Consider the following 24,425-nt stretch of genomic DNA (forward strand, 5'->3'; position numbering starts at 1 on the left):
TCTGGGTAGTGCAAGGGCAGCAAGTTTAATCTGGTCCCGTCTCTCCACTGCAATCCTGCAGTGTTATTTATTCTTTATCTGAATGTGGGAAGGCTGCTTTCTGACTCAGATGTAGTAGGCGTTAAGATGATCACGAGGCTGATGGAGTCAGCAAAAACCTCCTCTCACGTAGCTCTGGATGACAAGGGGAAAGAGTAAAAATACATGGGATTTGTTATTCTAAATATTAGCATCAGGCTCAAAAACAATCCTTGTGATTCAAATTGTTATTTTGTCCTGTTACTTTTGAGATTCTGAAAATGGAGTACATACGAAAAAGATGTGTCCCTTCTTATTTCCAATAATGACAGACAAGTTGATGGATTAGGCCAACAAGAGTCTGCATGGATTGATGTTTGCAGACATAGTGATCTGTAGTGAGAACAGAAGGCGGACGGAAGAGAACCTGGAGAGGTGGAAGCATGCTCTGGAAAGAAGAGGAGTAGACTGATTAAGGTGGATGACTTTAAATACCTGGGGTCAACCACCCAAAGCAACGAACAGTGCACGAGACAGGCGAAGAAGAGATTGCAGAATGTATGGAGACAGGTTTACAAGACTGTTGAGAGACCTGCTATGATGGTTTGAAGATGGTGACACTGACATAAAGACTGCAGGCAAAGGTGAAGTTGGTAGGATTTTCATTGGGACAAGATTAGAAATGAGTACATGAGAGAAAAGGGAAGATTGCAGAAAGGTTCATGGATGTAGAGGAGGACATGAGGAGGGCTGGTGTGACAGAAGAGAGGGAGGCTAGGGATAGGGTGAGATGGAGTCCGATGATCCACTGCAGATGTGCACTGATGACGAGATGTAGTTACATTTCTCAGGAGATGCATGTCAGGTTACATTTTTGGTATATGGTTTCAGCAGGGTTTGCTGTTACAATGTACCTGGAATGGGAATAGTGTATATCACGATGATGGATTATCTCAATTTAATTCTGAATATTTACAAAACAAAAATCTTAAATTGAAAGAAGTCGAAGTTGAGCTTTAAAGCAGTCAAGCATCTTCTCAAATCATTTCACTAACACAAAGTCAAAGTAGGTCAAATTCATCCTGAAACCAGGTCAGAATGAAGTATGTTGAGAAAAAAACAAATCTAGACAAATGTCTGAAGATCTGTGTTAGACATCAAGTCTGAACCAAAGCCATGTCTCTAGTCTTCCTGTCACATAAGGGACCTAGTTCAAGTCAATCTTTGAAGTTGCTTAAGGTGATTCACATCGCTCAACTGCAAACCTTGTAATCCTTTTCAGCTGTGAGTGATCAAAGATTGGAACAGTAATAAGATCCAAACAATCTGGAGTAGAGAATCCGTTTATTAATACAACCCTACCTGGGTTCACAGTAGGAAATAAATAGCTCTACATCCATCAACCCTTTCTTCATTTTACACTGAACTGTCTATGCAAGTAAAGCAGCTGAGGTCATTCTGTGACTGAAGACTGAAGAGTGGCGGTGATGTGCTGGAGTCCCTTTCAATAAACTCTTTTCTGCACATCCGACTGAAGCAAATTCAGGGAGTCAGTGTTGTGAGTGAAAATGGTAAACTACATTTCCACGTGGCAGAGAAGCAGCAGCTGGAGTTTCAGTTTGTGATAGAATAACTAATAAGTTAGAGCCAACCTAAACATGTATATTCTTCCGGCAGGACCACATAAACTCTATTTTATTTTACAATCATCTTTTGACCAGTCCGCAGCTTTACAGTTCAGAGATTGCTTGACTTGAGAGCATCTAACAGTGTCTTAAGGGCAGTATCACTACATGTTTAATACACAAATACCCCATTATTGTCCCTTTTCTATGTATCTGTACGTGTAGAGCGGATGCAGGGAGGGGGGCATACCCCTGCTTCTAAAATTAAAGTGATGTACACACCAACAAATCAATCATTGTCATCTAATAATATCAATTATAACATTCGGAGCTTTGTAAAACAGCTGTTGAACAATGTTTAAACTCTTGTGCAGAGCCACGCATAATTCCATCTATGAGCCCACAGGGTTGACCACAAGCCACAAAGTGTATTTATATGAGAAATTAGACATTTAGGGCATTCTCATTAACCTAATCATTTTAAACTTGAAAAATCTGGTTGTTGTCCGTGTGATGTGTCATAAGGATAAATTAGTAGGAGTGACATTGTTTTATGTATTAGCTTTTGTAGTGTCTTCCTGCGTCCTTTACGACATCATGAAATGAGTGGAAGTCACAGTGTTAAAGAAGGACTGCTCAATCCACCACATCATGAAACATCAGTCACAGTAGAAATACAGATGAACCACCCCAGGATAAGTTAGACAAACGAAACACACACGCACATACACACAACCGTCCCAGCACTTTATCCATGAAGCATTAAGTGAATCACACCGTGGTGATAATCAACACCGTCTCCTCCAGTCTAGTCGTTTTCGATCTGTCAAAAAAGACGGTCTTCATTTCCCTGCTGCTCCTCGGTGTTGGTCAGTCGGTTTTGAAGGCCAGCGTTGTGTGATTGTGGAGAGTTGAGGTAGTAGGAAGAGCTGTTGGTGGGGATGTTTCTGCGTGAAAGAAGTAGAGCTAGAAGAAAAGAGGAGATTGAGTATCTGGTTCAATGTAAAGGTGTCCTTCCATACATCTGAGATCCACGCAGCTCACCGACCTTACAGCCAACTGCCAGCAGTGTGTGCAAAACCACTATGGTCACTACTGTAGCCACCGCCGTCACCTTGGTGTCATCACGGACAACGGGCCAGAAGGTGAGGACCAGGACTGAGCCTGAGATCACCATGGCAATTAGGATCAGCATCCAGTGCAGCCAGTCATATGGTATTATCCACAAAACCTGAAGGTGACAGGGTGAACTTTTATTCAGCTAATTATTGTTTCTGCTTTGGTTTTTGTTGAAATTTACCAAAGTTTGACCTTTCCTTTTGGCAGTGGCCTGGGCCACAGCTGCCAATCAAAACCTTAAATGAATTATTCAGACAGAACATGTTATTCTTCAAAAATACTCAAAACATTGGGCAGAACAGACCTCTGCACTCATTCAAATGAAGAACCACAGGTGAGTTTTAACATTACGGCAAGTTACATAGAGAATGACATCAGAGGTTTCCGAAAATGTGAGCTATATTATACATGTATATCATGTATCATGGGTGAGATCATTTATACAACTTATTAAACCTGTAAACACCACAGATGTACTCACAGAGGTGGGGATATAGATAAAGAGCGAGTAGCCGTAAACACACACAGTCTCCAGGAAAGAATAGCCTCCAATCTGCCTCTCGGCCCCTTGCCTCCAGGTCAAAAAACCCCACAGCCCGATCGGCACCAGCCAGGCATACATAAAGATCACTACTGCAGCAATTGTCACTAAAGGCAGAGAAACAAGACAGAGCTATGCAGATCCAGTGTGCTACAGTGACACAGAGTCAAACTGAGACCGTGTGCAGCACTAACCTCTGTGGAACTGTGGTCTGTAGTGGAAGGTGGGGTTTTTCTGCTCAGCAAGGAAGGTGGACAGGTTCCCACTAATCACCACAGAAAACACCAGTGTGACACAAATCCAGAAGGGACCTGCACAAACGCACACTTATATGAGTGCATTCATCTTCTAATTCATCAATGTCAAAAAATTGATGGACACTTTGTTGATCCTTTGAACCTATGGGCAACAAACAGTTAAAGCTGGAATGACAATAAGTGACACCTGAACAGCTTTTTAACATGTATCAGAAATGCCTGAATCACATGAATTAACTGATACATTCAATAAGATAATAAAGACCATGAGACATTAAACACGTTTAGGATTAAAAAGAGGCTTACCTTGGTGCAAACCAACAGTAATCTGGCCCTTAATCTCCTACCTACCCACCTACGACTCATCTTCAGGCATAGCTAGAATCTAATTTCCCCTACCAAAAATCTACTTACATGCCCCCCATAAGACAAGGCACAGTGCAAAATATGTTCTTCCTGTAATACAGTTTAATAATTAAATGTGTCTTCTTCCACTTACCATACAGATCTGGGTTACTCCTAAGGTAGTATTTGATGAAGTTTCTCCCAGGCTGTGGCATCACTGACCCCTTCACTCTGTCCAGCACCTGCATCATGATAGGGTCAAACAAAAGAAACACGTAACTTCAAACTGACTGACAAAGACTTTATGTGTAGACAAAGTGTCAGGTAGATGTCAGGCATACCTGCATTGTGTCCACATCAAAGAAAGACTGATAATACTCAAAGGTCCAGAAGCCACCACTTGGTTTCTGCCCTCCTAACAGCTGGAAGCACAGATGTCTATCAGCTGATATGCACTCAAAGTAGAAACTCAAACTTTATTCGTGGTCCACACAACTTTTTTACCTCTGAACTCTCTTGCTGACCCTCCTCGTCCTCAGATAGGTCCAGCTTTACATCTTCTCCTGCTGATGCTGTTGTGTTGGGGGTGTTTGAGCCCGACATACTGAGTGTGGAGGCTCCAGGGTCTGCCGATAGCAGCTCTGCTGCTTCTTCAAACTCTATGGACGCACATGGGCAAAAGGCAGTCGGTAAGCGCAGTTCTTCTGATCAGCACTCCCACAGGGACTAAATTCCCATAGATTTCATGTTAAAATGTCAAACTTGAGAGGATTTAAAAGCATATTTACAAACTGTTACTGAAAAAGCGATCTCAGTTTCTGTCTATGGTTTCCTAATTGATGTCACTGAACCGGACCGGTCCTGTTTTAATGATATTATCTGACAAAGAACACAACTTCCTGCAAGAAGCTTCCATACCTTGTTTCATTTTATTCAACAGCAGTGTTGTGCTGCTTTAGATTACATAGTGTTGGTATCAGCCTGCCTCACAGAGAGACAGACTTTCTGTTAAAGGTTTTTAAAACACACACTTTATTGAATAAGACTAGAAAACAAGCAGTAAGAGAAGTTACCAACACACCATGAAGGTGTTTCAATAGCCATGCTAGCATGCCGTTTAGTAGGTCAGAGAAAAGACTTAGTATTTGACACAGAATACACTGGAACTCACTGTGTGTCATAAATCAGCAGGATGTTCAATACATCCATGCATATTATGCAAATGAAAACAAGCATAATTTTCCTGCAATCTGACCCATAATCGCCCGTGCAATCTACACAATGTTACATGAAAGTAAAAGAAATTACAAGGAAGCAGGAAGAGCATCTTTACATACGACTGCGATAGCAGAGTATGGCAAGCAGATGTCGCTATTTGTCCTTTAGTAGATGGTTTGCAATCAACAATATTTTTTTTCAACGTTTTCAGGGCGATTTCGTGATTCAGAGTACTGTACTATGTGCTCTGCATGGTCACTGCAGTATAAACCCTTTTACAGCCAATTAAAACCCCTAGGTAAGGGGAGAGTCCAGTTTTCTGATTCACGTGGACACGACAGCTTGGTTTCTGCGTAAAACAGATCTCCCAACTACCTACCTGGAACTAACACGTGACACAAAGAAACCCAGGCAGAACAAAACAAGCAGAAATTTACAACCTATATCTCCTTTAAAGATTCTGTCACATTTACCTTGAAACTGTAGGTTGTTTGGACTAGCCATGTCTCCAATGGACAACCAGTAACTTCATGCAAGAGCTGAGAGAAAAATGAACGTTAGTAAAGAAATGCTATGTCGAACATCTGTTAGTTCACCGACAAGAGAACCACTTGAAGTTTACAGTTAATGTATAATATAAAAATATTCAATTTTGACGCTTTAAAATCCGATAAGAACAGGTGAAACGTACCAAAATGTAATAACCAGAGAGGTGAAATATGTCTTGGCAGTCTGTCCTCGCTGCTCAGCAGGACCTTGCTGCTGATAATGATGATATTGAATGGCGTAATATCAACCACTCAGCAGAGACAGCGAATCCTACGACTAGCTAATATTTAAATTGTAAATAAAGATAAGGTTAATATATTACAACAGCGTCTGTGCGGACTTAATAAAATGCTAGACATTAATAACATTACAATGCTAACACCTGTCTTTCACAGCCTTACAGGTCCTGCTGATACTGGAGTCATTTTAACACAGCTTCCGGTACACGTCACCGCGTAAACAAAGCTGTCACGTGGAAGCGCTCTTCAAAATAACTTTATTTGAAAGGTTCTAACGTTACAAAAAACACAAGAGAGTGCAGGCACGGTGGAGCGGATGGAGATGAGTGTCAGGGGTGATTTGTGACAGGAGGATAGCAACAAGAACGAAAGGAAGGGTTCACGCAAGGGAGCGAGACCCTCTATCGTGTCTAGTGGAGCTGTCGGCGGTCAGAAGTGAACATGGTAAGATTTCTGAGCAGTTTGGAGACCAAGTAAGAGAAGCAAGGTTGAGAAGAGTTTGATAGGGTGGATAATATATCGGACAAAGGATGCTGAAGGTGGAGCTGCCAGGCAAAAAGAAGGTGTAAGTGTAGTGAGGGAGGACATAAAGGGGGTTGGTGAGACAGACGAGCATGCAAGGGATTGGGGGAGATGGAAGCAGATGATCTATTGTGATGACCCGTAAAGGGACCAGCTGGAAGATAAAGAAGTAGTAGTAATAGCAGTAGTAAAAGCATTAAAAGTATTGAAAATAAGAAATAAATGGCAGCAAAGATGGGCCACAGGGGCAAACTAAAGCCATTCATAGACTATACAGGGAAAATGTACCAAAGCAAGACAATAAGAAAAGGGAAAAATAATCAACTGATGATCAACTGCATGTGCATATCAGGGAAATATAATTTGCTCAGTGCCAAAGGAAAAGGGGAACAGGAAAGCTGTTAAATAGCTTTCCTATTTAACAGGAAAGCTAGATCATTTCTCTAGCTTTCCTGTTAAATAGGAAAGCTAGAGAAATGATCAAACTAAAACACAGAAACAAGGGGGTGTAGAAGTTATTGGCAGTTATTGGAAAGAATTATTAATGGTGGGACAGCAGCATTTTTGAGTTATAAAGAGAGACAGAAATTGTAAGCAGAGATGAAATGTAATTTATGGTAGCAGGGTGTGTATTTGTAGGCTAATTCTTTCTGGAGTCTCGCACCACCACTCCAGCCCAGTAGATGGCGGTAATAAACCTTTTTGTTAGCTGTCAACCAACAAAAAAGAAGTAGCTGCCATTTTGACTTCATGTGAGGTCCCTGTCACTAGTTAAAATGTCAATTCTGCATGAAGGTTAAGAGTCTTTAGTGCAGAAGAGTCGTTAAAATGGCCTCGTTTCGTGTAGCGAGGATGATGTTCAGCTCTGCGGCGGAAGCAGCGGCGCCTCCGGGCACAGCGAGCCGCTGGGAGCGGCTGAAAAACAGCAAAGTAGGTGAGGAACTGAGGCACGGGTTAGCCACGTTAGCTGGATAGCAAGGGGGTTAACGGCCAGCTCAGTGGTAAACATAGCTTATTATAACGGAAACAGTCCCAGTAATTTTAATTGCTTAAATGACCATTTTAAACGCATTATTCTGCTAGTCTTTGTGCATGTTGGTTGCATGACAAAAACGGTGATACAGTATAGAGTTTTTTAATCCTCCTAACAACTATATGCCGCTGAATTGGGTTGTTGGTGTGATAACGTCATAAATAGATGGTGATTAGGTCACCTGACTCCTCTCACCTCCTGCAGCCGGCCAGTGTTTTTTTTTTTTTTTTTTTTGTCATGAGGAGAGGTGGTTTACATCCAGGCTTAGTTTTTCGTCCTCTGCTCCCTACAGGTGTGTGGTGTCGCAGCCTGCTCTCTGACTACAAAGAAGCGTGCAGAGAGGCGGTAGTTGGCGCCTGGGAGAGACCACTCCGAACATCAGTGTATGTGACGCTGTTGGGCGGTGCCTGGGCCTGCTTCTACACCAAACCTGACCGCTTGTCCTTCGACGACGCCCTGCTGAAACGTTCCAACCAGCTGGGACTGCTGTCCCCTTGGATCCGCAGCGGCATCTCTGATGTCCATGTACAGAGTCTGGTGAAGCTCCGTAATGAGGGCCGCCTCCGCCATGCCAGCCTGGGTCTTCTGTCTGTGGTGTACTACGCTGACTACGACCCGGACGCCATGCTGTATGAAGCCCAGTGCTCTAACTTGTCAGTACCCTGGAGGGAGATCCCTCAGCGGGTGTTGGACATTGGCTTTGCTGGCAACTGGTGGATCCTTAGCTCAAAGATGAAGGACTATGACGTGAACGAGGATGAATTCAAGCAATTGCCGGTGCACATGCAGGTAACGTCAACACCCAGCGTCAAGGAGGTGGAAAGGAATGAGAAGTTGCACAGAGATTCGTGGTTACCAGTGAGCGTGGAGGACAAGGGAGACAAAAACTAAAGTGGTAGACAGACAGAAAGAAAAGTGAAGAGGAGCAGCCTCGCACTCACACAGCGGGACAGAAGCCTGACTGTGTACACACACACACACACACTCACACCAATCTCAGCTGACCAAATGATGATTCTGCCGCTGAGACAGAGGAAACATCAAAGTAAAAGGAAACGCTTAAATTCCTTCTGACATGTTTTTGTTTTCTTACAGAAAATGTTGTATATAATTTATACTGTGAACCATGTGACAACGAGTCTGTCAGTTATTTACAGATGTTAAGGTGTAACATGAGATTTGCATTTGATCTGGATGTGACGCACTGATATGAACTCTGGGTGATTATTAAAGATCTGTCATCACTAATCAGACTGACATGGCTGTTGTGGATTTTGTGTGTGACTGTAGAGTTTTTGAAAGCACAAATGCTATTGTTGTATTTAATTATAACAAAGATAAAGGAAAAGAACTGCACTGCTGCAAATACAACCTTTTCTTACATCTAGTTGCAGTAAAACTTGAGAATGGTAGTTTTGAAACGTAACCATAACTGCTAATGACCAGAGGTGATAATAGATTCCCACTGAACAAAACTTTTATTGCAAAATCCTCAAGTCTGAAAAGTATTTTGTAGCAAAAAAGGTGGAGGTAAAACTGCAACGCTGCGATGTAGTGAGGAGGTACAGAGCTGCATAATTTGGAAATACAATGAACAGAGTGTACAATTGGCTGTACACTCTGAACAAAACATGAAAATTGAGATAAAATGAAGCTTATGTGCTTATAAACGATTATTAGTCACACTATTAATAATAAAAAAAAAAGACTAGTATTTCTTCTCAGCTACCTGGTTATCCACACATAACCAAGCAATGTAGAGAGAAAAACGATTAAAACAAAAGGGGAAAAAACCCTGCAAAACTCCAGTGAATCTGAAGTCTTGGTGAGGTCTGTGGAACCTACAGTTAGGTCCAGAGGTGTTGGTAATTTGGTCTCTGTGCAGTGGATTTAAATCAAACTAAGAAGATGTGATTAAGGTGATTCAAATGTAATTCAAGGGGTTTAACATAAATATGAAGTTAACTATTTGGGAATTACAGACCCTTTTGTTCTTGCTTAACATCAATTGGAAGAAATAACAAATGCATTTGAATATAAGGCTTGTTTTTAATACTTGACTGAAAATACTTTCCTCTTAATGAGAACCTGTGAACATCGTTAAATTCATCAGTCCCCTTATGAACTTGTCGCTCAGTTTTTTCCAGTTCTTATGTAATTTAGCAAACCCTGGTCTCTCCCTGTTTGCACTTCTTCACCACTTCTGTTCCAGTGAGACCGTTTCTGTTGAGATCTTGGTGAAGAGTAAATTGTGGATCTTTGCTGGATTTTTCTTCACTCCTGTTTCTTAAGAACATGCCTTTCAGATACTTTTCACCTGCTATAGATAGTATTTAATCCTCTTCATTTGTCTTCCATTTTTCCAGTTTCCTCTTTTCTTTTTTAAAAAGATACACTCACATTTTCAGCTAACAGCTTTTGGTGCAAAAAATACAACTCTATGCCTGTCAAAACGTCCTCTCTTTGGCATTTTTCATCAATTCAACTAAAGAAGCTGGAACTAATGAGGTGTTTGAAAAAAATGCCTAAACTTGCATTTTAAAACTGGTTCTTTGCTAAGTTGTCCCTTATATGTAAACACAATACTAGCTCACCCCTTGATTTTTGTTCCTTTTATATGTTTGAATGATTTATAAGTATGGGGCGATCGTGGTTCAAGAGTTGGCAGTTCGCCTTTTAATCGGAAGGTTGCCGATTCAAGCCCCCGGCCCTGACAGTCTCGGACGTTGTGTCCTTGGGCAAGAGACTTCACCCGTTGCCTACTGGTGGCGCCAGTGTCCGGCAGCCTCGCCTCTGTCAGTGCGCCCCAGGGCAGCTGTGGCTACAATGTAGCTTGCCATCACCAGTGTGAATGTGTGGATGATTGAATGTAGTGTAAAGCGCTTTACAAATACAGGCCATTTACAAGTCAGTGCTGAGTAGTTTACCAAACGAAAAACATTCCTCTGAAAATGGAGAGATATAGGACTGGATTAAACTGTCCTAAAAAACTAGCCAGTGTTGTTGAAAGAAAAACTTTGAAAGACTGGAGAAAGATTGTTCAAGCACCCGCTAAAGCATTTTCAAGAAAGCCTGTTTTTTCAGAACTAGAATAGAAATGGGACAGTTCTTCCATAACACATCTCACTCATCTCAAGCACCTTTTTCAACATCAGTTTTCTTTCAATCTAATAATTACACTTCTTCTTCACGATGAAGAAGGGACAAGCTTTTTCAGCATGCAGACTGAAGGGATTGAACTACCAACCATAAAATTGGCGATATTTGACCAGCTCACACTGAGGACCATAAGTAAATAAAGAATTACTGTGTTTAAGATTCTACATAGGTTGTGGTTAGTACTATTGCTGCACAGTACAGAGGGCCTTGGTTTAAATGCAAGAACCAGCTGGGGGCCTTCTGTGTTGTTTCTATGAACTCTCTCTAGTTACTCAGACTTCTTCCCACAATCCAAAAATATGTTAAGTTACTGGGGAATTCTAAACAGACGATGTGAAGCCCTCTGCATTCACCCATAACAAACTCACATTGGTGGTGTGGATGTAAACAGGTCTTAATGATATGTAGCTAACACAAACGGACTTTGTATTCCTATACACACCACACCTTATCATCATAACCTGCACCTTATAATGCATTAACATTTATGTTGCTAATAAGGTTGTATACTGTGCAGCAATGCTGCCTGCACTGTCACACGGCCAAAGCAATTACAGTACGTCTTAGCAGTTCAGTTGACACCCCTGAGAAGGAGAATGAGTCTGACCCCTCACACTGATAACCTAACCACAGGAAAGAGACTGCACCACAATGAGGTGACCCATGATGTCACTACTGTGACCCTGTAGCAAGGGCTATCAGATGCCATGCTGAGGGAGTCACAGGCCACGGGTCAGCTGGTTTTCTAAGTTGTTGCTATTGGATTTCTGCTCAATTTGCAGTCTAAGGACTACACTGGTGTTCATGTTTGGATTTTGCCACCAGAGGGTGCTCTAGTTCAAAATAATTATGAGCCTGGTACCATCTAGTTTAAATGTAGCATTTCAATAATATATTTATGTGGAACTGTAAAATATATTTAATTGAACAGCTAAAGTTAGCTTAGCATAAATACAGGACAAACAGTTAGTCTGACCAATAGTTTAATGGAACTACAGCATACATTAAATACACCACTTTGTAGTTAATCATTTAATGAGTTATTGAAATGGTAAATGGCCTGCATTTGTATAGTGCTTTTCTAGTCCTTAAGGACCCCAAAGCGCTTCACACTACATTCAGTCATTCACACACTGGTGATGGCAAGCTACATTGTAGCCACAGCTGCCCTGGGGCGCACTGACAGAGGCGAGGCTGCTGGACACAGGCGCCACCGGGCCCTCTGACCACCACCAGTAGGCAAACACAGGGTTAGTATCTTGCCCAAGGATAGTTGGCATGCAGCCAGGAGGCAGCCTGGGATCGAACCACCGACCTTCTGATTAGTGGCTGACCTGCTCTGCCACCTGAGCTACAGCCACCCCATATTATATTATTATTAATCTCTGGCTCTCTTCCACAACATGCTTTTTGTCCTGTCTTCCTCCCCTCCCTCCACACTGATCACGGCAGATGGCTGACTCTCCACGAGCCTCGTTCTGCTTGACGTTTCTTCCTGTTAAAGGGGAGTTTTTCCTTCCCACTGTTGTCAAAGCACTCACTGGGGGTCACCTCTCTGTGGAGACTGGTAATGAACATGTCAAAAACAAAACCCAAACACATTAAAACCAGCTGAAATGTCACCACATTTAGCTAATGCCCTCCACCATGGCATGGGGAAGATGGTCTGTAAAACTAATAACTAAAAGAAAAACTAAAACTTCATGTTAGTCCATCTAGTAATTGTTGAGCTATTTAACTTTGGATCAAAGTGACGGACTGGCCAACTAAGTGAGCGACTGAGGATAAGCTCCTAAGAAACTGTAGTTTTCTTAGATGTTTGTGGTTTGCTTCATTAAGAACTTAACTTGATTTTGTATTCAGATTATAAAATCAGATCATAAAATCTGCACACTGAGCACTGACCACACCATGTCGTCCCTGCTTTATCTCTTTTGCCCTCTCTCGTGCTGCATCCTTTTGAGTTTCCTCTTTGTGGCTCTCCCTCCGTCTTTGCCCTATGTCCTCTATTGACCCCAGGGCTCCCATCCATCCTGACCCCTCCTCCACTCAGACACCAAGTCTGATGGCCAAAGGGTCAGTGAGGGCAGCTGCTGTCAGGTGGTGTTTGAAAAACAGGCTGCCTCTTTTTTTCCAGTGCAAGAAAAGAGGGACATCGTCTGCCTGTGTCCAAAGAAACTTGTAAAAATGCAAGTTTTTGACCTTTACTACTCATGTGTGGTGGTATTCCAGTTTCACTTCAGTCTGAAACGCATTCAGAAACTTGACTTTCCTACACTGACATTTAGTAATATAGGAAATTAACCAAAGATAAGTGCTTATTTTTGGTTTCAGCTACTACCAACTGAGATCTTTTCTGACTCCTTCAAAGTTGCGTTTATCTAACTACACTCGATGACTGTAAAAGGGAGAACAGGAGGAGATGGAAAAGGCAGGGAGAAAAAACAACAAAAATGGGTGGGTGGGTTGGGGGGTAGAAGCCTGTCTGGCCACCATGTTGACCTCATTGACCACAGCAGGACCAGGCATGTACACACACACACACACACACACACACACACACACACACACACACACACACACACACACACACACACGTACGCACATACACACACTGAGAGACCTAATCAATATGTAACTAAGGAAGGAGAGAGCACGGTGGAGAGAGTGGGGAGAAGTTGTAGGGGTGGAAGAAAGGAAGAATGGAAAGGAAACTACAAGTAAAGATGGCTGTGACTGGTTGGTGCTGATGGAGTCAAACTACACAATTTAAACTAATATTATTGCTATTACAATAATGTTTGAAATTTCAGAACCAACGACAGATCAAAGACACATTACAATACAAAGTACAGAAGTCACAAACAGTCTGCTTGGCCTGAATTGACGAAACTCCGAAAATGAAAAACTGTAGAAGTTATTTTCTTACGTATGAAATTACATCTTATTATTACATGATTTTCATGTATGTACTGAAATAGACTGATCAACCACAACATTTATAAAAAAAAGTCTGATATTATGCCTCTTTCATGCCACCAAAAAGCCTCTGACTCACCTGGACATCGGTCAGACAAGACCTTCAATTGTGTCCTTTAATGTCAGCCACAGGACATTACCAGCTGATCCTTCTCTCCATATCTGCTTGATTGACCTGAGATTTGGAAGTTAAAAATATGAATACATTTTGCAGTGTGACAGGGCGCATTATCTTATTGAAAGAAGCCATGGTGATCAGAAAATACTGTTAAGTTAAATGCATGTGTACATAACCTTCAAAAGGAGTAAAGGTATTTAGTCCATGGGAAAAAGGCCATTTTTCTAACATGTCCGTGACCTCACTAAACTCTTCCCTGATGAGCTTATGGGATAAAATGCTAACTTCTGTTTCTAGGTTTTTTCCTGTTAAAAGTGAGTTTTTCCTTCCCACTCTTCTCCAAGTGTTTACTCATAGCACTATGAGGGGGTTCAAAGTAGCATCCACACAAATGTCAGAACCAAGGAAAGCATTACTCAGAACATCATGTTTCCTTTGCTGACTGGCATTCATCTGTTAATAGTGCATCCTGCTGTGATCTCTCTCTGGAGTAAATGAGTCACTCATATGTCATAATGATGTTCAGGAAACCACGATTGATCAGACTAGGTCACCATCTTCCATTGCTCCTTGTTATGTTCTGAGACTCACTTAGCTACATTTGGTGGTAGGTTAGGTCAGTGAGTAGTTTTTTTTTACATTAATATATTTTTTAAAAATCTGTTTTTAATAGAACACCACCATCTACACTCAACTTAAAAGTGAAGAAAACCCTTGTTGCTCTTATGCCTAAAGACCATGTGTATTCCAACCTGGCTGGAGCCTACAAAGCCACACCCCTCCCCCACATTGGACAATCGGACCATCTCTCCCTGTTCCTCACACCTCGGTATTCACCACTCATCCAACGTGTGAAACCTGCTGTGAGGACAATTAAAGTGTGGCCAGAGGGGACAGACGCAGTGCTCCAGGACAGATTTAAAAACACAGACTGGAATATGTTCACCCACACAGACCTGGACCAGTACGCCTCATCTGTACTGGATTACATCTCCAAAACCACAGACAGTGTCACCACCCAGAAACGGATCACCATGTACCCCAACCAGAAGCCTTGGATGAACCGGGATGTTCGTCTCCTCCTGAAGGCCCGCAACACCGCCTTTAGGTCAGGAGATGCACACGCCTACAGTACAGCCAGGGCTAATCTAAAGAAGGGCATCAAAAAAGCCAAACACCATTACAAAAAGAAGGTAGAAGAACACTTCTCCAACTCCAACCCCCGACGCATGTGGCAAGGACTCCAGACCATCACAGACTACAGGACCACCAAACCCTCCCCCGCATCCTCTGATGTCTCCTTCCTCAACGAGCTCAAAAACTTTTATGCTCGTTTTGAGCGAGGGAACCCCACAACCACAACCAAAGCAGACATGACGCCAGACCACCAACCTATGACTCTCTCCCCCACCGATGTAGGAGCGGTGCTGAGCAGGATCAATGTCCACAAGGCTGCAGGCCCTGATGGCATCCCCGGGCGTGTTCTCAGAGCGTGTTCTGGGGAGCTTGCAGGAGTGCTCACAGACATATTCAATCTGTCCTTGGCCCACGCTGTGGTACCGGCCTGCTTCAAATCCACCTCCATCGTCCCGATACCCAAAAACTCCAACCCATCTTGCCTCAATGATTACCGCCCAGTAGCACTCACCCCCATCATCACTAAGTGCTTAGAGCGACTGGTCCTAGCACACTTCAAATCCTGTCTCCCCCCCACCCTGGACCCCCACCAATTTGCATACCGCCGGAACAGGAGCACAGAGGATGCAGTCTCCATCGCAATGCACTCTGTCCTCTCACACCTGGACAACAACAACACCTACGCCAGAATGCTGTTTATAGACTTCAGTTCAGCATTCAATACAATCCACCCCTCACAACTCATCAGGAAACTGACAGACCTGGGCATCAGTTCCCTCATCTGCAAATGGTTACTGGACTTCCTGACCAACCGCCCCCAACATGTCCGGCTGGATAACCGCTGCTCATCTACCATCACAATGAACACCGGTGTACCACAAGGCTGTGTGATGAGCCCTTTCCTCTACTCCCTCTTCACCCACGACTGCAGACCTGCTGATGGTTCCAACACCATCATTAAGTTTGCAGATGACACCACGGTGATTGGCCTCATCAGTGACAACGATGAGGCCGCCTACAGGGAGGAGGTGGATCGTCTGGCTGAGTGGTGCGACAGAAACAACCTGCTGCTTAACACCGAGAAGACCAAGGAGCTCATCGTGGACTACAGGAGGAATGCTGACCCACATCCACCCATCCACATTAAGGGGACGGCTGTGGAGCGTGTGAGCAGCTTCAAGTTCCTGGGAGTCCACATCTCCGAGGATCTCACCTGGACGACCAACTGCTCCAAGCTGGTCAAGAAGGCTCACCAGCGCCTCTTCTTCTTGAGGACTCTGAGGAAGAATCACCTGTCCTCAGACATCCTGGTGAACTTCTATCGCTGCACCATCGAGAGCATCCTGACCAACTGTATAACAGTCTGGTACGGGAACTGCTCTGCCTCGGACCGGAAGGCGTTGCAGAGGGTCGTGAAAACTGCCCAGCGCATCGCCGGAGCACCACTTCCTGCCATAAAAGACATCTACAGGAAGCGGTGTCTGAAAAGGGCTGGGAAAATCATCAAAGACCCCAGTCACCCATCACATGGACTCTTCACCCTCCTGCCCTCTGGGAGGCGCCACAGGAGCCTCCGGACTAAGACCACCAGGTACTGGAACAGCTTCTTCCCCACAGCTGTCAGACTCCTGAACTCTGCCTCCTAACATCTGACCCACGTTAAACTCATGGACTGAACATACACACACCCACAATGGACAACTGTACCCTCAAACACAATAATAACATGGACTGAACCACCACTCACAACCACTAGCACTTTATATAGCCTCTGTAGAAACTATCTACACCCTCACTTATCTTAACTGCACTACTGTATAGCTCTGTGTAAATAATCATTCTGTACATTCGATAATCTTTAATCCTACAACTGTTTACAACTTGCATAGTTCCCATTTCTGTATATATCCCAGATTCTGTAAAGTTATTTATTTCATATTCTGTATAGTTTTTCATATTTATATCCTGTTCATATCCTGTACATAGCTTGTACTCACTACAGCCTGTACATACTTATAGTTATAGAATATTCACAACATACTTCATACCGTGTACATTATAACATACCATAATAGACCCATTTCTGTAATATACTCACATATCTATATTATTGCTAATATATATTGTAATATATCTATATCACTAAAGCACTTCTGGATGGATGCAAACTGCATTTCGTTGCCCTGTACCTGTGCATGTGCAATGACAATAAAGTTGAATTCTATTCTATTCTATTCTATTCTAAAGCTCATGGTCGTCAGTTCATTGCATGGTCTGCAGTCCGCTGGTCGACCTGCCATGTCTATGTTGTTGTTCACTCCCGGTCCCTCGTTTCCTCCTTTACATGTTGGTGTGTGTGTGTGGTGGTATCAATGTTTTCCTGCGGCACCAGGCTTGGAGACTTTTTCCCGCCGTGGAGCCAGCCACACCTGAGGAGTAATCACACTCACCTGTTGCTGATCAGCCTCATCAAGGGAGCTACTTAACAGAGTAGCTGAGCTTCAGTTGACGCTGGATCTTTGCAGTCAGTTCCCCCGCTACTGAAGTAAAAGTGCTTCGTGATGGCCGGTCATATAAAGTTTACTCACTGCAGCATCTGTTGTTTCCAGTAGAGTTGGGTGAAACGAGTGGAGAGAGCTGGACACACTTCTACATAGACACTGAAAGGGAGCGGAAATACTCACGGATCACAGGTAGAAGTCATGGAACGGAAGCACCATTTGTTATTCTTGCACTGTGAATAAATGGACTGTATTCTACACAGGCAGTCTTGCATTTGGGTCCTGCTTTGGCCTACTTGAGAGACCTGCTGCCCTCCTAGCCATGAGAACATCCACTACCGATCCCAGAGAAGTTCTTGGGTGAGTTGGACAAAACAGTGGGAGTTTTTACTCAATGTCCGCTTGTGTTTCGCCAGCTGAACCAAGCCTATACCTCAGACAGCTCAAAAATGTATTTTATGGTGGAGCTGTTGACGCGTCACGCACTGAAGTGGGCTCAGGCAGTACTAAAGGCTCGCCCTGATTTATCCTATAATGACTTTCTTGCCAAATTCTGTTGTTTGGCAAAGGCTTGAGCCCGGATGCAGCTGAACACAAAATGTTCAACCTTTGGCAAGGTAAGAGAAGCATGGCTGATTTCTCAATTGACTTTTGGATATTGGCAGAGGACATGGGGTTGGGAGAGAATGGACTTTCCTCAAAAGCCTCAATGAGGATCTGAAATGGGAATTATCCCCCAGAGAATTGCCTAAATCATTGGATGCATTCATTTCCATGTGTGTTAGGATGACCACATGCAGGAATATGGTGAGCAAGCTTTCTGTTTCCGACGACCCCATGCGGGGTGCGTTTCTGGGGATCAGAGCCCAGAGACGAGGGGGGCTGCTGTGGAGGAGGAGCAACCAATGCAGCTCGGCCGGGCCCAACTTTCACCCTTGGACTGGAGGAGATGGCAGTGTGTGTGGGTTTTTTAATTTTTTCTTTTTCCCTTGGAAAAGGGACATTAGGGGAGATTATGCAGACACATGCTCTGCTCATCTGAAAGAGCAGGCACGTTAGTACAAGTAGGGATGCTGGCTGCGTTCAATACTGTTGACCATAATATTCTATTAGCGCGGTTAGAGCATGTTGTAGGTATTACAGGTACTGCGCTTCAGTGGTTTGTATCATATCTATCTAGTAGACTCCAATTCGTGCATGTAAATGGAGAGTCCTCTTCACACACTAAGGTTAATTATGGAGTTCCACAGGGTTCAGTTATAGGACCAATTCTGTTTACAATATACATGCTTCCCTTAGGCAGTATCATTAGAAGACATCGAATACATTTTCACTGCTATGCTGATGACACCCAACTCTATCTGTCCATGAAGCCAGATAACACACACCAATTAGTTAAACTGTAGGAATGTCTTAAAGACATAAAGACCTGGATGGCCGCTAACTTTCTGCTTCTTAATTCAGATAAAACTGAGGTTATTGTACTCGGCCCTGAAAAGCTTAGAAATATGGTATCTAACCAGATTCTTACTCTGGATGGCATTACCTTGGCCTCCAGTAACGCTGTGAGGAACCTTGGAGTCATTTTTGACCAGGATATGTCCTTCAACGCAAATATTAAACAAATATGTAAGACTGCGTTCTTCCATTTGCGCAACATCTCTAACGTTAGAAATATCCTGTCTCAGAGTGACGCTGAAAAACTAGTTCATGCGTTTATTACTTCCAGGCCGGACTACTGTAATTCATTATTATCAGGAAGTCCTAAAGCCTTCAGTTAATCCAAAATGCTGCAGCAAGAGTCCTGACAGGGACTAGAAAGAGAGAGCAGATTTCTCCTGTATTGGCTTCCCTTCATTGGCTTCCTGTTAAATCCAGAATTGAATTCAAAATCCTGCTTCTCACATACAAGGTCTTAAATAATCAGGCCCCATCTTATCTTAATGACCTTGTAGTACCATATCACCCTATTAGAGCACTTCACTCTCACACTGCAGGCTTACTTGTTGTTCCTAGAGTATTTAAAAGTAGAATGGGAGGCAGAGCCTTCAGTTTTCAGGCCCCTCTTCTGTGGAACCAGCTTCCAGTTTGGATTCAGGAGACAGACACTATCTTTACAGGGTGGGCCATTTATATGGATACACCGTAATAACATGGGAATGGTTGGTGACACTAATGTGTCCTGTTTGTGGCACATTAGTATATATGAGGGGGCAAACTCCTCAAGATGGGTGGTGGCCATTTAGAAGTCGGCCATCTTGGATACAACTTTTGTTTTTTCAATAGGAAGAGGGCCATGTGACACATCAAACGTATTGGTAATGTCACAAGAAAAACAATGGTGTGCTTGGTTTCAACGTAACTTTATTCTTTCATGAGTTATTTACAAGTTTCTGACCACTTATAAAATGTGTTCAATGTGCTGCCCATTGTGTTGGATTGTCAATGCAACCCTCTTGTCCCACTCTTCACACACTGATAGCAACACCGCAGGAGAAATGCCAGCACAGGCATCCGGTATCTGTAGTTTCAGGTGCTGCACATCTCGTATCTTCACACCATAGACAATTGCCTTCAGATGACCCCAAAGATAAAAGTCTAAGGGGGTCAGATCGGGAGACCTTGTGGACCATTCAACTGGCCCACGACGACCAATCCACTTTCCAGGAAACTGTTCATCTAGGAATGCTCGGACCTGGCACCCATAATGTGGTGGTGCACCATCTTGCTGGAAAAACTCAGGGAACGTGCCAGCTTCAGTGCATAAAGAGGGAAACACATCATCATGTAGCAATTTCAAATATCCAGTGGCCTTGAGGTTTCCATTGAAGAATGGACCCACTATCGTTGTACCCCATATACCACACCAAAACCATCACTTTTGTTGTTCCAACAGTCTTGGAGGGATCCATCCAATGTGGGTTAGTGTCAGACCAATAGTGGTGGTTTTGTTAACTTCACCAGTCACAAAAGTTTGCCTCATCACTGAAAATCTTCTGCGTTAACTGAGGGTCCTGTTTCCAATTTTTGTTTTGCCCATTCTGCAAATTCTGTGCCGATCTGGGTCATCCTTGTTGAGATGCTGCAGTGGCTGCTGTTTGTAAGGGTGCCATTTGTGAGTAGCTAATAGCCACCGAAGGGATGTTTGACTAATGCCACCCTCCAGTGACATGCGGCGAGTGCTACGCTGTGGGTTCTTGCTGAATGAAGCTAGGACAGCCACTGATGTTTCTTCATTAGTGACAGTTTTCTTGCGTCCACATTTTGGCAAATCCAACACTAAACCAGTTTCACAAAACTTAGCAAGCAGTTTGCTAACTGTAGCATGGGAGATGGGTGGTCTCGTAGGATGTCTTGCATTGAAATCTGCTGCAATGACCCGGTTACTGCGTTCACCAGATATCAACACATTTTCTATCCACTCGTCACGTGTTAACCTCTTTGACATGTCAATGGCTGTGAACAAAGAAACTTGTAAATAACTCATGAAAGAGTAAAGTTACGTTGAAACCAAGCACACCATTGTTTTTCTTGTGACATTACCAATAAGTTTGATGTGTCACATGGCCCTCTTCCTATGGATACAACTTTTGGTTTGTGTGTGTGTGTTTTTTTTGTTTTTTTTTTTTTGTTTTTTTTTTCAAAGATGGCCGACTTCTAAATGGCCACCACCCATCTTGAGGAGTTTGCCCCCTCATATATACTAATGTGCCACAAACAGGACTTTAATATCACCAACCATTCCCGTTTTATTACGGTGTATCCATATAAATGGCCCACCCTTTTAAGATTAGGCTTAAAACTTTCCTTTTTGCTAAAGCATATAGTTAGGGCTGGACCAGGTGACCCGGAATCCTCCCTTAGTTATGCTGCAATAGATGTAGGCTGCTGTGGAATTCCCATGATGCATTGAGTTTTTCCTTTTCAATCACCTTTCTCACTCACTATGTGAGTGCATTGAATCATACCTGTTATTAATCTCTGTCTCTCTTCCACAGCATGTCTTTATCCTGTCTTCCTCCTTTTACCCCAACCGGTTGCAGCAGATGGCCCCACCCCTCCTTGAGCCTGGTTCTGCTGGAGGTTTCTTCCTGTTAAAAGAGTTTTTCCTTCCCACTGTCGCCAAAGTGCTTGCTCATTAGGGGGTCATATGATATTTGGGTTTTTCTGTATCTATTGTTGGATCTACTGTACAATATAAAGCGCCTTGAGGCGACTGTTGTTGTGATTTGGCGCTATATAAATAAAATTGAATTGGCAGACACATTCAAAGATGCCTCCCTACTTGGTCTTCAGTGTTTAGCAAAACTCATACACTAAGAGTGCTCAGTCATGCTCTAATTGACTCAGGCACAGAGTAAAATTTCATTGATCAGACACTCGCTAAGGAATTAAACCTCCCGTTGACACCACTCACCGAGCTCCTACAGGTTTCTGCCTTAAACTGTACCAGGCTTGCTTAAATTACCCATTGCACTCAGGCCATTCAGCTCTCCCTATCAGAAAACCATGTAGAGAAGATTAGCTTCTTTCTTTCTGATGCTCCTGAAACTCCTGTTATTCTCGGTTGCCCTTGGTTAAACACAACCCCCCCAGCTTGGTCCAAAATTGTTGGTTGGAGCCTTTAGTGTCATAAGAACTGTTTGCACTCTGCCATAGTGTCTCTATCCAAAACGGTCAAGTTACTTGATTTGTACTCTGTTCCAGCGCTCTATCATGACCTCGCTAAGGTCTTCAACAAGGACTTGGTGCTCTCCCTTCCTCCACATCATCCTTGCGACTGGAACAGATCAGCTCTCTGGTGCTCCACTTCCCACCAATTGCCTGTACAGTCTCTCCAAGCTGGAAAGAGGCCTAGGAATGTTACATTAATGACTCCTTAGCGGAATAATCCATCCATCCAAATCCCCACTTGGGGTGGGGATTTTCTTTGTGGAGAAGAAGGACAAGACCCTCCATCTGTGCATTGCCTTTCGGGGGGTTGAACAAGACCACAAAGATACTTAAAAATAAGTGTCCCCTGCCATTGCTGTCTTCCAATTTTGAACTGCTTCAAGGGGCCACTAAGCTCAGGAATGCCTACCATTGACTTTCAGTCAGTATCAGGGAGATGAGTGAAAGATGGCTCAATAACATTTTGAGTACCTAATGTTCAAATAATTATAAAAAGTTAATGGTGAGCTGGATTCTACTTGGTCATGCCTTTCAGCCTCACCATTGCTCCCACAGTTTTTCAGGCCTTGGTTAATGACGTTTTGAAAGATTTCATTAACCTCTGTGGTTTTGTGTACCTTGATAATATTCTGATTCTGAAGTCTTGGTTGAACATGAGAAGCACATCCGCCAGGTCCTGCAGCAGTTGAAAAATCGACTGTTCGTCAAAGAAGAGAAGTGAGTTCCATGTTCAGTTGCTCTCCTTTTTGGGGTTTATTGTGGAGCAAGGCCAGCTTCAGGCAGATCCAGCTAAGATAAAAGAGGTGGTTCAATGGCCAGAGCCCCAGACCCGTACGCAGCTGCAAAGGTTCCTGGGCTTTGCAAATCTTTACAGACATTTCATTTGAGATTCCAGTCGCATTGCTCTGCCTTTCACATGCTTAACTTCTCTGAAGGTCTCATTCCAGTGTTCCCCAGCGGTCCAGCAAGCATTCATCCAACTCAAGCAGAAGTTCGCCTCCGCTCCCATTTTGGTTCAGCCAGACTTCTCTCAACCATTCATAGTGGAAGTGGATGCATCAGATTTTGGAGTTGTGTTGTCACAGAGTTCCGGGCGTAAGCTTCACTCGTGTGTGTGTGTGTGTGTGTGTGGTTTTTTTTTTTTTTTGTTGTTGTTTCTCTGCGTCTCTCGCTGGCAGAGCGGAATTACGACATAGGGGATCAACAATTGTTGGCCATAAAGCTCGCACTGGAGAAATGGAGGCACTGACTGGAAGGAACAGCTATTGGTCATCTGGACAGACCACAAGAACCTCGAGTAGCTGCAAGCCATTAAGCCCCTCAACTCCTGTTAGGTCAGGTGGGCTCTGTTCTTTACTTAGTTCAATTTGACCATCACATACAGACCCAGCTCCCATAATGTGAAGCCGGAGGCACTCTCCTGGCAATTCTCTCAGTCAGAGAAGGACGATGCCATCCTGCCTGCAGCCTGGGTTACTCACATGGGAGATCAAGGCTCTAATTAGAAGCGCTCAGCAAGAGAAACCTGACCGTGTGATGGGTCCTACAAACCAGATATACGTGCCCCCTGTGGTTCATGGCAAGCTTATCCAGTGGGCCCATTCTCCTAAGTTGAAGCACGCTATATCATTCATGCAACGCTTGTTTGGGTGGCCGTCTTTGGGCCAAGATGTCTAGGATTTTGTCTCTGCTTACCCTACCTGTGCGTGGAATAAAGCGTCCAACTCCCCTCCTTGTGTGTTTCTCAGGCCCCTACCTATAACCAGAAGGCCCTGGTCACACATCGCACTGAACTTCATAACTGGACAGCCACCGTCATACTCACCATGGTGGATGGTTTTTCTAAAGCTGCACATTTTATTGCTCTGCCCAAATTGCACACTGCATTAGAGATGGCGAAGCTACTGACTGATCATGTGTTCCGCCTACACAGCATCCCTCAAGACACTGTGTCCGATCGGGGTCCGCAGTTCACGTCGCAGGTTTGGAAGGAGTTTTGCACCGTGCTGGGGGCCCAAGTGAGTCTATCCTCAGGGTTTTATCCTTACACCAACAGGCAGGTGGAGAGGGCCAACCAGAAGTTGGAGTCCACTCTCCACTGTGTGGCTTCATCAAAGCAGTCCCACTTCCACTCACCTATCATGAGTGGAACATGCTCATAATTCAATGACCAACTCTGCCACTGGTCTGTCGCTGTCTCAGGATTCATTGGGGTATTAATCAACGCTCCTGTCCATCACTGAAGGGGAACACGAGGTTCCCTCGGTTCAGCATCACCTCCGTTGCTGCTGGCGCCTGTGGAAATTGTTCACAGGATCGCCTCTCCTGCAGTCCAGGGCAGAAAGTATGGTTGTCTACAGCAAACGTCCATTAGATACTGAGTCCAAAAAG

At 43.7% G+C, this 24,425-nt stretch overlaps 2 protein-coding genes across 2 annotated transcripts; one reads left to right on the top strand and one right to left on the bottom strand.

Moving 5' to 3' along the window:
* Positions 1–1,345: 1,345 nt before the first annotated feature.
* Positions 1,346–6,130, bottom strand: yipf2 (Yip1 domain family, member 2). Its single transcript, XM_026166020.1, has 10 exons — positions 6,055–6,130; positions 5,815–5,952; positions 5,597–5,662; positions 4,410–4,564; positions 4,247–4,327; positions 4,060–4,147; positions 3,498–3,614; positions 3,244–3,410; positions 2,692–2,874; positions 1,346–2,609 (listed from the first exon to the last, which is right to left on the bottom strand). Exons 3-10 carry the CDS (start codon positions 5,625–5,627, stop codon positions 2,514–2,516), a joined length of 918 nt encoding a protein of 305 aa, XP_026021805.1. The 5' UTR covers positions 5,628–5,662; positions 5,815–5,952; positions 6,055–6,130; the 3' UTR covers positions 1,346–2,513.
* Positions 6,131–7,157: 1,027 nt separating this feature from the next.
* timm29 (translocase of inner mitochondrial membrane 29) lies at positions 7,158–8,719 on the top strand. Its single transcript, XM_026166034.1, has 2 exons — positions 7,158–7,367; positions 7,759–8,719. Exons 1-2 carry the CDS (start codon positions 7,262–7,264, stop codon positions 8,355–8,357), a joined length of 705 nt encoding a protein of 234 aa, XP_026021819.1. The 5' UTR covers positions 7,158–7,261; the 3' UTR covers positions 8,358–8,719.
* The last annotated feature ends 15,706 nt before the right edge of the window (positions 8,720–24,425 follow it).

The sequence above is a fragment of the Astatotilapia calliptera genome, chromosome 4 (assembly GCF_900246225.1).
Source record: "Astatotilapia calliptera chromosome 4, fAstCal1.2, whole genome shotgun sequence".
Classification (NCBI taxonomy): domain Eukaryota; kingdom Metazoa; phylum Chordata; class Actinopteri; order Cichliformes; family Cichlidae; genus Astatotilapia; species Astatotilapia calliptera.

Bases quoted from the DNA above. Each gene is read 5' to 3' on its own strand.
- yipf2 (XM_026166020.1), bottom strand. From the start codon at position 5,627: ATGGCTAGTCCAAACAACCTACAGTTTCAAG. The intron at 4,148-4,246 runs GTATGCCTGACA...ATCATGATGCAG, and splicing joins TTGATGTGGACACAATGCAG to GTGCTGGACAGAGTGAAGGG. The intron at 2,610-2,691 runs GTCGGTGAGCTG...CTTTTCTTCTAG, and splicing joins TGCTGGCAGTTGGCTGTAAG to CTCTACTTCTTTCACGCAGA.
- timm29 (XM_026166034.1), top strand. From the start codon at position 7,262: ATGGCCTCGTTTCGTGTAGCGAGGATGATGTTCAGCTCTGCGGCGGAA. The intron at 7,368-7,758 runs GTGAGGAACTGA...TGCTCCCTACAG, and splicing joins GCTGAAAAACAGCAAAGTAG to GTGTGTGGTGTCGCAGCCTG.